At 36.7% G+C, this 17,658-nt stretch overlaps 3 protein-coding genes and 1 long non-coding RNA gene across 8 annotated transcripts; 2 read left to right on the top strand and 2 right to left on the bottom strand.

Annotated features, from left to right (window-relative positions):
• Positions 1–1,225: 1,225 nt before the first annotated feature.
• On the bottom strand, positions 1,226–6,889 carry LOC111796449 (uncharacterized). Of its 5 annotated transcripts, none has more exons than XM_023679091.2 (4): positions 4,762–6,889; positions 3,941–4,461; positions 3,594–3,721; positions 1,226–1,604 (listed from the first exon to the last, which is right to left on the bottom strand). In XM_023679091.2, the coding sequence occupies exons 1-2, from the start codon at positions 6,605–6,607 to the stop codon at positions 4,244–4,246; spliced, it is 2,064 nt and encodes a 687-aa protein (XP_023534859.2). In that variant the 5' UTR covers positions 6,608–6,889; the 3' UTR covers positions 1,226–1,604; positions 3,594–3,721; positions 3,941–4,243. The 5 variants fall into 5 exon arrangements, with proteins under 5 accessions (XP_023534859.2, XP_023534842.2, XP_023534850.2 ...); XM_023679074.2 differs by having other exon boundaries at positions 3,941–5,286; positions 5,380–6,888; XM_023679082.2 differs by having other exon boundaries at positions 3,941–5,500; positions 5,606–6,888.
• Positions 6,890–7,155: 266 nt separating this feature from the next.
• On the top strand, positions 7,156–9,490 carry LOC111781316 (uncharacterized). The gene is made up of 2 exons (XR_002812968.2): positions 7,156–7,563; positions 7,741–9,490. It is a non-coding gene; the product is annotated as an uncharacterized LOC111781316 (long non-coding RNA).
• LOC111781311 (defensin J1-2) lies at positions 8,628–9,220 on the bottom strand. The gene is made up of 2 exons (XM_023661829.2): positions 9,085–9,220; positions 8,628–8,996 (listed from the first exon to the last, which is right to left on the bottom strand). Exons 1-2 carry the CDS (start codon positions 9,134–9,136, stop codon positions 8,824–8,826), a joined length of 225 nt encoding a protein of 74 aa, XP_023517597.2. The 5' UTR covers positions 9,137–9,220; the 3' UTR covers positions 8,628–8,823.
• Positions 9,491–12,274: 2,784 nt separating the features above from the next.
• LOC111810786 (defensin Ec-AMP-D2-like) lies at positions 12,275–14,166 on the top strand. The gene is made up of 2 exons (XM_023697573.2): positions 12,275–12,565; positions 13,834–14,166. Exons 1-2 carry the CDS (start codon positions 12,514–12,516, stop codon positions 14,049–14,051), a joined length of 270 nt encoding a protein of 89 aa, XP_023553341.2. The 5' UTR covers positions 12,275–12,513; the 3' UTR covers positions 14,052–14,166.
• The last annotated feature ends 3,492 nt before the right edge of the window (positions 14,167–17,658 follow it).

Below are 17,658 nucleotides of genomic sequence, written 5' to 3'. Positions count from 1 at the left end.
TATGTTGTACTGGTCTAGGAACTTGAGATTGAGAATAGAGATGTCAATTTTACTCATGGAGACCTGCCTTGAATGGGAGGAGGAGGGAATTTCTTGTTTAGACGGAGAACAGAGAATCGGGAGAGAGTAGGCAACATTTTTTTAAGACTAAAATTAGTTAATTTTAAGATTAACTATGATATTTAAAATAAAAAACTATGTTGCATATTTTTTTAATGGTTAAATACGTTATAATATTAAATTAAGATTATATTGAAAAATAAAAACTTTAAAATAGTTATTATATTTAAAATAATAATAAACAAAAAAAAAAAAAAAAACTCGTTGAAACTAAATTCTCACAAAAATAAATGAAAATTTACGAGAATGAGGAATGAAATAGGTGGCAACAATAAAAACAAAGAAAGTTTTCCGGTTGACATCTAATAAGGTCACTCACTAATTTTTAAGAAAGTGTGGCATGGTTACTACATAGCCTGTGCTAGCTCAGAGTCATACAACAAACAGACGTCTACATGTTACACAATACAATCTTTTGGGTAAGGGTCAGCCAAGTGCCACAATCTCCTCTATCTTTGTTGGGGTACATTCTTTCTTTTGGTGCAACTTCCATTCCTAACGTGGAAGTATGAGTCTTTCCTCCATGATGCCACACTTCACCAACCAAGAAAGGAAGTCGAAATGTTCCGCTCGTCAGTTTTAAGATCAACGCACAACAAATTTCAATCGTTCTTGCTAAGGCTAAAGTGCATATACATGGCTTCAATATACGTCGGGTATAGTAACGACAACAAGTAATTGAGTTTAGTAGTTCTTCATATAAAATTATTGACTCTAGAAATATAGTAGCATGGAGAAGACTCAATTATTTCAAGCACCACAGACCCAAAAACGTCCCTTATTTCAAAGAGAGGAGCGTCCTTATTTCAAAGAGAGGAGAACGGGTTATTCACATTTCATTTGATGGTCAGAGGCAAATTGAAAGCTAAACCGTAGTAATTCTAATGATTTCTGAGAGGAAAATAGAGATGTCTCCTACATTACTTGTAATATGTGAAGTATCAACGTAATTTTATAGAGTCATTCGATTTGAATGCTACATGAATAACATAAGCTAGATGAACGGAAAGACCTAGAATGTAGAAGATCATAACATGAGTGATTCGACAAATTTGAATATGCACCCATAACACAGTCTATGATGGTATTGTACTTACTCTAGTCGTAGTCATTGAAGGAGTGCATTTTATCAATTTTGAACTATGTTCAGTTCGATATGGTTAGTAACACCAGAGTACGCATAACTCAACCGTAAATGGCAAGTACGAGATGAAATGTTTATGAAGATTTTTTAACATAACGAATTCGTACATTACATAACCTCTCACCTTTCTGGGCTCCATTCTGCAAGGCTACAACAAATTATTGTGCAGCTTCCTCCTTCCAAAGCTTTTGAGATTTGAAACTTGCATTTACACATTAGGAGCCAGACAAGTCACAATCATAGCACGCGAAACTCTCAAAGCAGGCGTATGGCAACCCCATAAACATGGGTGGCTTCTATAATTGATGTGCCAAAATAAGCCTCCTCTTGAACCAAGCATCTGAGAATTTCAAACAAACATATCTTAAAATCATTTCATCATGTGGCTTCCAATGGAAAAACAAATATGTAATATATGCCATAAATAAATCCGACAAATTTTCAAACAATCAGAACGACGACACAAACTTCTCTGTGAAACTAAGCTCTGATCTAAGGCATCCGGTCTAAGGTTTGTTGCCTACACTATGACTCCTGAAGATCGATAACGAACAGTTATGGGAACGAGTCATCATTAACTCAAGTTCTACTATGCTAATGTGACACATCTTAGTTGTTGCTTCTGCTCAACTTAAATGAATGGATGTGCCAAAATCAACGTCCAGAAGTGAAGATTGTACTGATAATCAGTTCACTCAGTCAACCCCTGCTAAGTGATAAGCAATGTAGCTTTTCAACATCATCATAATTCTGTAGCAAACTATGTCTAACAATAGAAATAAAAACAACCTCTATGATAGATAATTAAAACACACTACCTAAGAACTTGGATCTTCATTTTTAAAATACTCATATTCTTTCAAAATGTGCAATATTACCCTTCACCTTTTGTAACCGTTTCAAAACTATCATGTCAGTAGAAATGCAATAGAATATTAGACAGAAAACCGACATGGTGGTAGTCTAGAATAACATGACAATAACTAGAACACTTGGATTGAATCAGAAAGACTTTTCTTCCAACATTTTAATTGTTTTTCTATTCTAAGAGTAGTTTGGAATCGTTTATGAAAGGTCAAAGGTAATATAACAATTTTTGAAGGATATAGGTATTTTTTAATCAAAAGACAAAGTTCAACGTAATTTTTATAATTTAAAATAAAAACACCATAGACGTGGCTCCTTATTCACAAAGGAAACTATCTTTGGAGGAGAGAAAAAGGTCACTGAGTTATACTCCAGGAAAGAACATTTTGAAAGGGAGAGAAATATACGACAACTCTCAAGCCCCCAATCAACTTGAAATTACATAAAAGTTGTCCAGTTGCTAGCAATAGTAGTAGTAGAATGGCTATAAAAACGCATTCTAAATGAACTGAAACTCCAATAGAATAAAAGAACATTACTGTAGCCAAAAGGGGGCTGGAATCCCTGTATAAAGAACATGAAAGACCCTCGTATTTTGACCACTTACGTTTCCAGTGAAAAGATACACAATATTCCCAACCACCGGAGAACAAGCCTACAAACCAAAGGGGGGGCACCACAGGCTTTCAGAACTCAGAAAGAGACGGATAGGCATGTCCATGAAAACCAAAACTGATTGAATCAGGTCAGTTTGGTCAATTAGGTACTGGTATTGGTCTATTCTATTCTGTATAGTTTCAAAATTGCAAATACAGATGGGTTTATTGGTTCGTTGACTTGATCTGTTTGGATTTCTTATAAAATCTTGATGTCAGTATGGAATTGTAAGCCAAAAACCAACGCAATTGCACTCATACTCTCAGGCAAACCTACAGGGGCAAAAGAGAGATCGAGAAAACATGCATTTGTAAGCAAACAGACAATGAATGAAAAGATGATTGATGTCCATGGCAATCACCATAAATTTGAGGAGGAAGGTAAGTTAGCATGACTTGGCGTATTCATAGAATTGAGAGAAGGAGATCAGAGGGATGTTCAGAGTTTCATAGGAATTTTGCCACCCAAATCCTCCTGGCAAGATTTGTTGGCCAAATACTATGACCAATCATGGAAAATGAAAATAAGGAGATGCTCATAAACAACTGGAAAGAATCAAGAATTCATTTCAAAGAGTCTCTCTTGGGTTAGGTTGAAAGCTTTGAATAATCTCCATAAGAACCTTCCACTCTTCCTCAATGGAGGAAAGAACAGCAGAAAAAGATTGGTTCCTGTGAGAACCTCCAGTCCCAGGAGAAGAGAGCAGCTTTTCTAACCACTTTATCCATTACAAAAGTGACCATATGCTTACAAAGCTGAATACTGAAATTCAAGTATAAACAAGCATGAAGAATGAGGTTATCACCTTGCTCATTATAAGAAGTGCTGACCTTCAACTTGAATGAATAGGTTTCCATCTGTAATAATAACCGACCAGAATGATTCCATGGGAATCAATATCTCGTGCCACAGGATGAAGGAACCTCTCTGGACCTGCAAACCGACATGCAAAATTAGTTGATAAGCAAGAGGGAAGCATCATGCAAAATTAGTTGATAAGCAAGAGGGAAGCATCATGCAAAATCATTGAAGAAAAAGTTATCACTTATAATCTCATATAAATGCAAAAAATAGCATGCTAGTAACCTATATCTAGATAAAGATCTTCTTTCAGGAAAAAGGAGGAAGAGGATGAGAAAGACTGTCACTCACATTCATAGAAGATTGATGATCAAAGAACGCATAACATGATGGGATTTTTCTGCAAAATGTCATTTAAAAACTAGAAGTATCGAATCGAATCTTATCAGATGGAAAATTTTGCACCAGTACTTCCAAAACCAACATAATCATCAAGCAGGGCCTGCAAATTCTTCCGATAAAACAAGAAACCCATTGAAATGGCGAGTTTCTTCAGTCATCATATAACTCTGAATTCCAACTAAATACCACATGGGCTTGCAATTGAAATACAAACTCTGCTTCCATATACCAAAGACGATTGGATTGGACTCCTCAAGTTTTTAGACTGGGAACTTCATGGCTGCACTTTTCAGTAATTAAACCCCTCCTTTGCATTTCGTTCTTCAATTCGATGGCTTCATCCAAATGTCCAAGCTTGTTATACTCCCTCAATAGACATATGCATAAAATTTCGTCGGGAAGTATGCCCTTCTCAATCATCTCATTAAAGAACTTCCTCGCTTGGTGCAGCTCACCACATTGAGAAAATCCTGAAACCAAGGTCGTATAAGCATGCAAATCAAACTCAATAACTAATTCTGTCATTTTGCTAATCAAATTCAAAGCTTCCTGAAGATTTCCAAGCTTCAAGTTGCCATCAATTAGAGCAGTGAAAGCTGTTTTATCCGGAGTCATACCCCTACATTGCATTTCATCAAACAACTTTTTGGCAGATTCAATGCAATTAATTTTACAAAGACCATCAATGAGGGCCGTATAAACTGCAACATTAGGCTGTACACCAAAATCAGACATTCTACCAAAATAATCAACTGCCACTTCCACCATACCTGTTTTGCACAAGCCATCAATTAATACACAGTAGGTTACAACGGTTGCCTCAACACCTACTTCCTGCATCTCCTGAAGAAGATCCAATGCATCTGAGCCTTTTCCAGCCTTAAAATAAGCATCTATAATTGTTGTATATATAACAGGATTTGCACGGATACCCCGACTTTTCATTTCTTTAATAATAAGCTTAGTTTCTTCAAGTTTGTTTTGATTACAGAGACCCCAAATAATGGTGCCATAGAGTACTAAATCTGGTTTGATGCCACATTCGGTCATTTGCTTCAATATTTCCAAAGCATCTTCCATTTTCTCCGCCTTAATATAGCCATGAACCAAAGCAGTGTAAACCTGCTGGTTGGGAGATATTCCATCTTTCAGCATTGCCCTAAACACTTCTTCTGCTTCCATCATTCTTCCATCCTCACAAAGGCCATCCATTAGAGCTGTATAGGTGACTATGTTTAAATTAACTCCTGCTTGCAACATATCATTGGACAACTTCCATGCTTCGGTTAAGTTACCTGCCTTACAATTGGCATCAATCAGAGAAGTGTATGTGAATTCATTAGGTAAAAGCCCAACTCTTCTCATATCAACAAAAAGTTTAATGGCACCTTGCATCATTCCCTCCTTGCAAAAAGCATCAATCAATGTGCTATAGGTTACAACATTTGGTTTTAACCCATTGTTCTTCATCTCAGAGAGATACTCAAAAGCTTGAGGCATCTTCTCAAACTTGCAGAAACAATTGATCAAAGCATTATAGGTAATTACATCAGGAACACAACCTACATCCTTCATTTCATTAAATAAATACACAGATTCTTTTAATAAACCAACCTTGCCATAGCCATCAATCAAAGAATTATATGTGACAACATCTGGAGAAAAGCCCATCGTCCTCATTTGCACAAACAAACTTCTAGCATTTTCCAAATCCCCTTCTTTGCACAAGTGATCTATCATTACATTGTAGGTAAAAACTGAAGGTGCAATACCAGCCCCAACCATGTCATGGAAAAATTTCCTCACCAACTGTCCATTCCCTGCCTTCGATAATCTATGCAAGAGAAAATTGCAAGAACGTGCTTTGGGAAGAGTCCTAAACTTCCTCATTTTTGAGAAACATTCATTAGCTTCCTCAAGCAGACCCAACTCTACCAAAACACTAAACAAAACGTCAAAGACTCCTGTTCCTGACACACAAAAGTTCCTAGTCGACCATAAAATATCAAATACATTACAAACGGGTAAAATCAAGTCACTACGGCTCTTCAAAACCAATTCTTTCATAATATCATGGGCATTTGTGTACATTCTCGCGCGAAACAGCATGTGAACTATAATGCAGTAAGACTCTGTGGTATGGCGGAAACCAATATGGGTTCCAGCCCATTTGAAGAACTTAAGGGCTAAATTTGGATCTTCTTTCAATTCAACTAAAATCTTAGAAACCCAAATGGGCGCTAGTGATGAATCAAATAAAACAACAATCTTAGGATCATTCCAGAGGTCCTGTTGTATAATTTTACGAAGGGAACCAATGTCTAAAAGTTCAAAAGAATCATTTGTAATCGAGTAACTAACAAAAGGGAGCCGAAATATACAAAGAAAGCTAGTGAACCAGAAAAAGGGGCAAGAAATGTGATAGCCATTTATTGACGTTAGCGATGATGGGCCATTAAATACATCGAAAGAAAGGCAACCCGGATGCGAGGAATTTAAAGATAGAGAGATTACTCGGTAAGAGGCTCTGCGACTAACGTGGAAAAGACTGCGAAAGAAAAGTAACATCGCTGAGAAGAGTGAAGCAAATGCAAGAACTTCAACGGAAAGCTTCATCTTCTTTAAAGCAATGGATGCTCATATTAGAGTAATGGGTGGTAAAATCCTGAGCTGTAAGGTTTTAGGGTTTATGGGCATAGACCAACCGCGCCACTGCGAATCGAACTGCTTGCGGGACTGAAATTCAAAAGCGAAGGGATTCTGAAAATGACCAGACCGAATCGGGACTGAACCTGAAGCAGCACCGAATTGAGAAATGAAAAGAACGAAACCCAATTAGGGTTTAACCCAGATTTGCTTGGCCCATGGCGTCCACCAGTTCGCAAGCTTAGGGCCTATTTGGTTTTGATGAACTTTCGAATTTTCATAAATGCCCCTATAGAAATTTAAATTAACAATAGCACCCCAATCATCTAATTATTTTCTTGGGTACCCCTCACCTTTACTTTCTTATATAAAATTAAAATTTTCTATTTAATTTTTGAAATATTAAATTATGTAATATTTTCATTTTTAATTTTTTTTATTTTAATTAGTTATTATTTACAATATAAATTTGAGAATTCATTATAATTTATTCATGGCCGTATTACATTATGCTGACGTGGAAAATCCCTCAAGGCCTATGTGTCCAGAAACTTCCCACGTGGCACAAATTCAGTGGATGACTTAACCATCGTCGTTACGGAAAAGGTACATACGCATAGCATTCTGATCCTCCTCCCCTGCCTTCGGACTTTTATCTCCGATGGCCATTACCGGCTCTACTGACTGGTCACCGCCTCCTTTGAGCTCTTTCAGGTAATCCTATCATCTCAGCCACTAATCTCGCTCTCTTTTTCTCGATCTTCGATCTCTTCATCTAAATTCCTCCGGTAGCCTTTCCCCGATCCCCGAACAATCCCCCATTGCCCTAACCGAGATCGGTTTGGACTCTTCTTCAAGCTTTTGAACTCCCTGAAGGATTAGATCTACGAGTATTACGTGAAATCGGCATTGAGGCATCTAATCAGGTACTTAGTGCGATTGAAGAAATGGGATTTTATTTTGTTAGTTTCTTGAGATTTTGATGATTATGGTGTTTGCACTGATATTGATACTTGTTCTAGATTGGTTAGTAGTTGAGAGTAAGATTGTGAATTTTACGCCCTTTTCGGCAAAAATTGATGGGATTCTTTGCGAATCATTAGTGAAATTAGGGCGAGTGTTCGAGTCGCTTGAGTTCTTAGAGATACGAGGAAGAAAGGGATTGAAGAGGATTTGATATGCAGTTTTGCAAGCATTTAGGAAGTTCAACTGGCTGAAGATCTTTACAATGAGGCAAAAGCCAAGAAGTTTTTGAGAGATCCTGCAATGTTTCTAAAGCTCATATTGATGTATATTCAACAAGGGTCATTAGAGAAGGCACTTGAGATTGTGGAACTGATGAAGGGCTTTAAAATTGGAGTGTCTGACTGCATTTTCTGTGGAATTGTCAATGGCTTCGCCCTGAGAAGGGGTTAGGGTTTACGAGAAGCTGATCGGGTGGGAGGTCGGACAACTGAAAGCCCAAAGAGAACAATATTTGCTAACGGTGAACTTGTATGGTATAAATGGTAGAGCTAGATACCGAGTGGTATGGCAATGAGGACGTTGGGTTCCCAAGGGGCAAATGGGTGGATTGTGAGATTCCATTTGGTTGAAAAGGAGAACGAAACATTTCTTATAAGGATGTGGAAACATTTTTTAGGAGACATGTTAAAACAAGGGAAACTCAAAAGGGAAAGTCCAGAAGGGACAATATCTGCTAGCGGGGTTTGAGCTATTACAATGAGTATTAAAAGCAGACAACAGGTGGTGTGCCAGAGAGAACGTTGACTACCATGGAAATGGATCGCGGTAGGCTTAGCTGTTACACCTCAGCGATCAACGCCTACTGCCATGTCGGGCTGTACTCGAAAGCAGAAATGGAGAAGAAGGGGTTTGACAAAAGTGTAGTTTGCATACTCTAGCTTGATATCAATGTATGGGAAGACAGGAGGTTAAAACATACAATGAAGCTGAGAGTGTCAAAGAATAGCTCAAGTGAGCCAAAACGAAGCATGAAAGACACCATTATATGAATAACATTACATTAATCCAAATCATAACCAAAGCAAATGAAACAAAGCCCTTACACAACGCAACAATACCCAAAAGATGGCCACTTTTATTCTATAATATCACGCCCATAAAGGTCTCATCAGTGTCCACTTCCAACTGATAGACAACTGATTTGAAACAACAAAGACCACTCAAACGCAGTGCTTTGTGCAGAAGCAGCGGCGGCGGAAGCCTCTGCAATGCCCACCATGGAAGCCCTCTGTTTTGCAGACATGGCCGCAGTTGTTCTTACTGAAGCACAACCCCTTGAAGTGGCGGCTCGGAGACTCGCATGTCCTTGCCTCTGTACCCATTGGCGCCATCCCTGGACCAAATCAACCATTTTAATCATCTAACCGAGCTCAAAGAAGACAACAAAACAAAAAGATCAAAGAACAGAACAACAAACAAACCAGTGCCGAGAAGCAGCAGGAGCAGCAGAATTGCAGCTGAAAAGAACTTCATATTCACAGAGAGAAACAGAGGATTTTGTGTTGAGTGAGTGAATGTGGAAAGCGGTTTATATAAAGATTGGGAGACCACTTTGGCGCTTAAATTGGCATAAGAATGATCCAGAAAAGGAGATTGAAAGTGAAGATTGAGTGAGTCATAGAGCACTAAGTGTTGTGGAAGCTTTAGATCTCCAGTCATCCATGATCCATATGATTTGGGTTTTTTGAGCTGTCTTTCAATTCCCTTAGTCCCCACCATATTCTCATCTACACCCTTTTTCACATACAGGGTGTAATCATTGTTACACAAACAGCCTAAAAAACAAAACTTTAATGCTTTTAAGAAAGTGAAACTTTATTATGTTCATATCTGCTTTAAGCTAAAGGTTTAATCTCAATTACTCTAGTTTGTTTCGATAGAATTAAGAATAAATGAGGATGGTTGAACTTCGATCCGATACGAATGTGTGGAAGCTAAATATAAATATAAGAAGACACGGGTTCATGATAAAACTAGTAACGTTTCCTCGTCGTGAAAAAATTATTTTGAAAGGATGTCTCTAGTTGATGTTAGATATTTATATGTATAACAAAAATGTATCGTAAAATTGAGGGACCTTGAACCTTTTCAAACTAAATATTGCACATAGGTGAGTAGACACCATGAGTTACAATCACAAAAGTGGTGACATAATTCTCATCGACACAAATGAGTTGTAACAACATAAGCCCACCGCTATCAGATATTGTCTGCTTTAGTCTGTTAAGTATTGTCGTCAGTCTCATGATGTTTAAAATGCGTTTGCTAGGAAGAGACCTCACACCCTTATAAGGAATGTTCCGTTCCCCTCTCCAACCGATGTGGGATCTCACAATCCACCCCCTAGGGGCCTAGCGTCCTCACTAGCACATCGCCCCGATGTCTGGCTCTGATACCATTTATAACAGCTCAAGCCTACCGCTACATATGGTTGTCAGCCTTAAGGTTTTTAAACCGCGTTTGTTATGAAGAGATTTTCACACCCTTATAAAGAATGTTTCGTTCCCATCTCCATCTGATGTGTGATCTCACAATCCACCTCCTTGGGGCCTAGCGTTCTCACTGGCACATTGCCCGATGTCTGACTCTGATACCATTTGTAACATCCCAAGCCCACCACTCGCAGATATTATTTTCTTTAGGCTTGCCGTTCAAGGGCTTCTCCTTAAGATTTTTAAAACTCGTTTAACAAGAAGAGGTTTCCACACTCCTCCAACCCATGTGAGATCTCACATATGTGAGTAATTGCCACAAGTTCATACACAAAGCTTCAACGCAATTTCTATGTATACAGGTGAATAATCGTTACAAGTTTATATCACATAGCTCATATCGTTCCATGCAAGCAAAAGATCTCATAAAATGTTGCATGGTTGATCCATATATGTATCTTCATTGACAAGACACAAACACTAGGTCACTCCTCTTATGTTTATGATGATACTATGACGGAGAGTGTCACCAACTACTTCCAGTAGCAAGAAGTCATTTATGGCTAGCTCACGTATGTAACTTGGTTTGACAAGGTTCTAGCCAATTACACACTAATACGTGTCAAGTAACAAGAACCCACAAATTTTTTATGTTATACCCACTCGAACTATTTTTCTTTTTTTAAATGGTGTCTGAGTTTTTATGGCTCAGGACGAGGGCATTTAAAACCGGTAAAACTACTAAAAAAAAAAAAAAAAAAAGTTGTACCTAAATCATATATGACGTTCTAGTAATCTCGTTTTGAATATTTAACGTAAATCTTATGATGGGACTCCAAAATCTTTGATTACTATAATACATGCATGAGTTTAGAAACGTAAAAGGGTTGGATTTCTTGATTTTCATCCTAAAGAGATAGAAATGTTCATAAAATCATGTATCACGTTCAATCAATGGACCTAATTTTCAAAGTGTTGTCTTGTTTTTAATGGAGCAGCCGACATCGCAGGTTGTCCTTTTGGACATCGAAATTACATTTGGAAAGGAAGTGTCTTGTTTTTTTTAAATAATTAACCATGATCAAGTAGCCCACTTGTGTTTGAAATTAATTAAGAATAATCGATGTTTAATTTATCTTAAAGGTAGTAAACCCACTTTTGCCTAACATTTTTAATCATGAATTCTATATTATTATTATTATTTTTAAGTCCTATAGTGTAATACTCCGGTAAAAAAAGAAAGAGATAGGAATGACCGGAGACCGAATCTAAATAAGAGTGTTTTCGAGTATATGAAATTTAACAAAAGTTAAGAGAATTTTACCTTAACATACTAACTACAAGATTAAACCGTAACTTTCTCAAAATTGGACGCACAAAATTATGATTTAATAATCTCAATTATCCAACCCTAATTATAAGGTTGAGTTGGGTTAACCTGACCAACCCGAAAATAGAGTTACAATCCAATCAAACTCTACTTTTTAAAAAAAAGTAACGGTCCAAGTCCACCACTAGTAACATTGTCCGTTTTAGCCCGTTACGTATCGCTGTCAACCTCACAGTTTAAAAACGTGTTAGAATTATAAAACACGTTTAAAATCGTGAGGCTGATGACGATATGTAACGGGCTAAAGCAGACAATATCTATTAGTGATGAGTTTGTATTGTTACAAATAGTATTAGATGCAGGCATCAGACGGTGTGCCAGGGAGGACACTGAGGGTGGATTGTGAGATCCCACATTGATTGAATAGGAGAACGAAACATTCCTTGTAATGAGGTGGAAAATTCTCACTAGTAGACGCGTTTTAAAATCGTGAGGCCGACAACAATACATAATAGTATAAGATAATATTTGTTAGAGGTGGGCTTAAGTTATTACAAAAAAAAATTAAAATATTTATTTATAACTAATGTTAGTGATGAGGTGTGATCGGTGAATGTTTAATATTTGAACAAGATTTTTTAAACAATTAGAAAAAATCCAACTACCCTAAAAATAGAGGGTTAAGCAAGTTATTCTGGTCACCGATTCAACTAATAAAAAATTTTGTATTGGTCAATAGATTTTTTCGGAACCCAACTCAATCTAACTGAATTCATGTGCGAAAACAAGAGGTAATTAAAGTGGGTTTGTGAGTATAAAGGCAAGATTTTAGGTTTAACTTTAAGAATCCCCATGACTCAGTTATTATGATTTAGTCTAAAACCAGTTGCTATCTAATTGATTAAAGAGTGAAATTTGGTGGGAGACAAAGGGATATTGAATCAGACAACTGAGTTAAACCAAACCAAGTGCTCATTATATGCCTTTTGTGTATCATCATCATCATTTTAATACCTCTCTTAACCCTTATATAAACCCTACTTGGGTATCAACTTTCATCCAACATAACTCAAGAACACAACTTGAACATGAAGTTCTTTTCAGCTGCAATCTTCTTGCTGCTCCTCATTTTTGGCACAGGTTTGCTTTCTGTGTTTGTTGAATGAATCTTTGTGCTTGTTTGGAGGCATTGCTTTTTAAGTTTTGGGTCATTGAAAGTGTTTATGGTATGCTGGTTGAAAATTGTCTCCTCACCTTCAAAATCATCATGCTTGCTTTTGACTTTTGTTCAAAGCATTTGTCCAAAGTTGTTCATGAAAATATATGTTTGATTAGAAATATGAGTATTTTTTTTTTTTTTTAAATTTATAAGAATTATGAAAATATGTTTATTGGGCGGGAATGGAAACGGCGAATGTAATCTCCGTCCTTAGTCTCGTTTATCTAATGAAATATCTTTTAGTTCGTCTCTCATCCTTGGTTTGAGGTGGTTTACTGAGTTAAATAAACATCTTTACCTATAACAGGCCCACCGCTCGCAAATATTATCTGTTTTGTGCTTTCCATTTTGGGTTTTCATACAAGATTTTTAAAATGCCTTTCTAGTAAGAGGTTTCTACACCCTTATAAATAATATTTAGTTCCCCTCCCAACTAAAATGTGGGGTCTCACAATCCACCCCTGAGTGGTCGAGCGTTCTTTTCGTTATCCTCTCCAACCAATGTGGTCGAGCGTTCTTTTCGTTATCCTCTCCAACCAATGTGGTCGAGCGTTCTTTTCGTTATCCTCTCCAACCAATGTGGTCGAGCGTTCTTTTCGTTATCCTCTCCAACCAATGTGGTCGAGCGTTCTTTTCGTTATCCTCTCCAACCAATGTGGTCGAGCGTTCTTTTCGTTATCCTCTCCAACCAATGTGGTCGAGCGTTCTTTTCGTTATCCTCTCCAACCAATGTGGTCGAGCTCTTTTCGTTATCCTCTCCAACCAATGTGGTCGAGCTCTTTTCGTTATCCTCTCCAACCAATGTGGTCGAGCTCTTTTCGTTATCCTCTCCAACCAATGTGGTCGAGCATTCTTTTCGTTATCCTCTCCAACCAATGTGGGGTTTTACAATCCACGCCAGTGTCAGTGCTAGTGTCAGTGAAGACACTGACCCCTAAATAGAGGTGGATTGTGAGAACCCACCCACATCGATTGGAGAGGGGAACGAGTATCGGCGAGGACTCTAAGCTCCAAAATGAAGTGGATTGTGAGATCTCATATTAGTTGGAGCACGAAACTAAACATTTTTATAAGGATATCGAAAAAAAATAAGAAATTTTTATAAGGATATCGAAAAAAAATAAGAAAAAGACAATATGTGCTATATTTTAAAATTTAAAACAAGTCATTTGTTTTTTTGGTGGGACAGGGATGGCGCCAATGGTAGCAGAGGCGAGGGCTCTTGGTGGGACAGGGATGGGGCCAATAGTAGCAGAGGCGAGGGTATGCGAATCCCAGAGCCAAAATTTCAATGGTCTATGCTTCAGTGACACCAATTGTGGCAGTGTCTGCAAGACAGAGGGGTTTGACGGCGGCCATTGCAGGGGCTTCCGCCGTCGGTGCTTCTGCACAAAGCACTGTGCTTGAAACTTTTAATTTTGAATAATATCCTCATCTTATTGTCTATCTCTCAAACTAGACGCTCAAAACTAATTTTGAATAAAGAATAAAGTGGCCATCTTTGCCCTGTCTGTTTATGTAATTCAAGACGTTATTTACAATATATTATTATGAGCCTCGTTTATTAGCTTACTAAATGAGGATCGTTAATATCGTCAACTAATTCTTAGCCTCTTATTGTTTTGGTTGAATCATGTGGTCATTTCTCTTGTAATTATGCAATGACAAATATTAAATCATCTTTAATAGTAAACCTCTAGTGATCCAATCTAAATATTGGAAATGAACATAAGATTTCAAATCCGACTTTGATTTTGTTTAGAATTAAACAAAACTAAAGATTAAGCGAACTAAAATTGAAGAAAATATGGTATTTAGTGTACTTTTACCTTATGTAATGACATAAAATGAACGAAGATATGTATTACATCACTGATGCATGTCATTTTAAACGATGAGGACCTCAAGCATATTGTATTGTTCACGTGAATTAGGATGCTTCCCCATTATGATCATACATATGCATACACTACGATGATATGATACGATATTATGTACAACTATGCGCGATCCCTTCCCATAAGTGCACGCTAGCTGAAGACCAGGTCTAGGGATACATATATAGGGTCACTTGGGGGTTCATGCGGGTGCGTGGGCCATCTGAAGAGAACAAGGTCTAATGCACATTTGACTTAACCCAAGAGTCTTTATTTGTATGAACTTGGATAGAATCTTTGCCAAATATTGTCAAATATTAATTGGCCAATATAGAATAATATGTTTGAATATCTAATACATGTATATTATTTATTTAAATTATATTTAAATATCTCAATATAAATTCAACCCATTTAAGTTTTATATAAATTTCGAATATATTTTTATTTAATATATAGATTATAGTTAGTTATTTTAATATTTAATATATCAAATATAAAAATATATTTTTCTCTTATATATTTAATATATCTAAAAACCCTAAAAAATAGTATAGAGCTAGGGTCCAAATCCATGTTTAACCCAACGGTGAGAAAAGCTCATATGAGCTAGGATCTACAAACCCAAATGATGAGTTAAGCTTAGAAGGGTTAGACGATATGAAAATTCAATGATGAGCTCTAACACGTTAGCTAACCTCAATGTTCCAACATTCACACAAACATGTTTGTTGGATTATTTGCACCCTCTATCTTCTTCAAACATCTTTGTGAAATGATATCACTTTCTGTGTCTTGTCTTTGAACGATAGATCGGGTTCCTCACCAACTGTATGACACCCTGACAATCTGTATAAAGAATTCTCTCTAGTCTTGTACAATCTATCCGAAAGTGACATTTTCCCCCACACTTTCAATACGTTATGTTTGGTCTATTTGGAGGTTTTTCTCGGCTCTTTGATTTTGAGTGCCTTTTGTTTGAGCCCTTACTTCTTCGCCATTGGTCAATACTAAGAGTACTACCTTACTTCTTCCCCATTGGTCAATACTAAGAGTACTACCTTACTTCTTCCCCATTGGTCAATACTAAGAGTTATACTTTACTTCTTCCCCATTGGTCAATCTAAGAGTACTACCATATATAAATTTTCAATTTCTCGTTTGCGAATACTTTCACTGAGAACTACATTTCGAATTTCATCAAACTTCAGTTTATTAGATCCTCGAGAACTGTTGATTGCGGCAACAACAGTATCCCACGACTCAGGTAAAGATGATATCAAAATCAATGCTTTAATTTCATCTTCGAAATTAATTTCCAACCAACTCAGTTGACTTACAATCATATTGAATTCGTTTATATGATCAGCAACAGATCCACTTTCAGACATTTGTAGATTGAACAACTTCCACATCAAATACACCTTGTCCATAGCCGATGGTTTTTCGTACATATTCAACAATGCCTTCAATAGGTCTGACGCCATCTTCTCTTTGATGATGTTGGACGCCACGTTTCTAGATAACGTCAATCGGATCAACCCTAAGGCCTGACAATCCTTGAGCTTCCACTGCTTCATGGTCATGGTATCCGGCTTCACCCCCAACATGGGTTCGTGAAGATCTTTTTGGTATAGATAATCTTCAATTTGCATCTTCCAGAAACCGAAATCGGATCCATCAAACTTCTCAATTTCAATCTTTGTAATTTCCATCTTCACAGTTCGTAGTGAATCTCGTCTAGCTATGATACTAGTTCTTAGGATATCGTACAACAACGCGCACACTCGATCAAAAGTAGGAATGAAAAAATTCAATAAAGAATATTGGCTAAAGATTTTATTGATCACCTCATATATATATATACACATACCAACAGAAAATACATAATTCAGTTTGCTAAATATAATTTTAACATATTTAACCAAGCATTAAATATAATTTACCATATATATCTCTACATCTTTACAAATATCTACCCTACATATCTCTCTCAGATTCCTTATGAAATATCTACCTATATATATCTCGATTTTTACCAAATATCTCACAGATCTTTTACTATTTACTCTCTTCGGGAACCCAATTAGTTAAAATTGGATCTCTTCCAATGTTTAGAACATTAAGTATATTTTACATAAAGGATTACTTTCCAAACATGCATGATTTTGAATAAAATTATTGAGGTTATTTGGTTTCTTAGTATAATCATCTCCATCAATAATAATTTATTAGTTGATTCTCTTTCTACATGCAAAGTTCATCGTTGTCTATTTAATTTATGACGTCAACAACAAACTACAAGAAAAGTTAATATTATAAAATGATGTTTACTTGTGTTTGGGTACATTAGAAAGATAGGAATGAATCTATTAAAAGATGGTATGGATCAAGGAATGAAGAGAAAAAACCTACTTGAGCGTAGAATCGTTGCATGAACGAGAAAAGAATCTACATATTTAGTTGGAAAAACAAAGGAGTCACACCAAAAGCACAAATCTTTCCAAATTCGTAAAATCATGTATGAATATTGAGAGGTCAAGAAAGTTAGTGATCATTTGATGATTAGGGAGCCGACGACCGAACTCCTGGTGAACGGCGAGATAAACTATAAGGGTTTTAAGATAGCGAAATTTTGACCCATATGAAAGACATAATGATCTTGACATTGTCTCAAGAAAAACTCAACGAAATAGACATGTCATGAAGATACAGACTGCTTGTAGCTTTGAGCCTTCCCTACACAGCCAATTAGTTTTTTTTTTTTCTTCTTACAAGTGGATCACATTTCAAATATCAAACACAGTAGTATTGAAAAATCGCTATCGGAGATTTTCTTTAGTATTTTTAAATGGTGTCGGCGGATGTTATCGTTTTTTAAATTTAATGAAAATCTTCTATAAAGTTGCACTTTTTTAAAAGCATTAAAGTTTTATTTTTTAGGCTGATTTTGTTACAATGTTTACACTCTGTATGTGAAGAAGAGTGTAGATGAGAATGTGGTAGGGACAAAGGGAATTGAAAGACAGCTCAAAAAACCCAAACCATATGGATCATGGAGGAATGGAGATCTAAAGCTTCCACAACACTTAGTGCTCTATGACTCACTCAATCTTCACTTTCAATCTCCTTTTCTG

The sequence above is a fragment of the Cucurbita pepo genome, chromosome 1 (genome assembly GCF_057944985.1).
Source record: "Cucurbita pepo subsp. pepo isolate OVF chromosome 1, ASM5794498v1, whole genome shotgun sequence".
In the NCBI taxonomy this organism is placed as follows: domain Eukaryota; kingdom Viridiplantae; phylum Streptophyta; class Magnoliopsida; order Cucurbitales; family Cucurbitaceae; genus Cucurbita; species Cucurbita pepo.
This window is presented reverse-complemented; position numbering and strand designations above follow the sequence as displayed.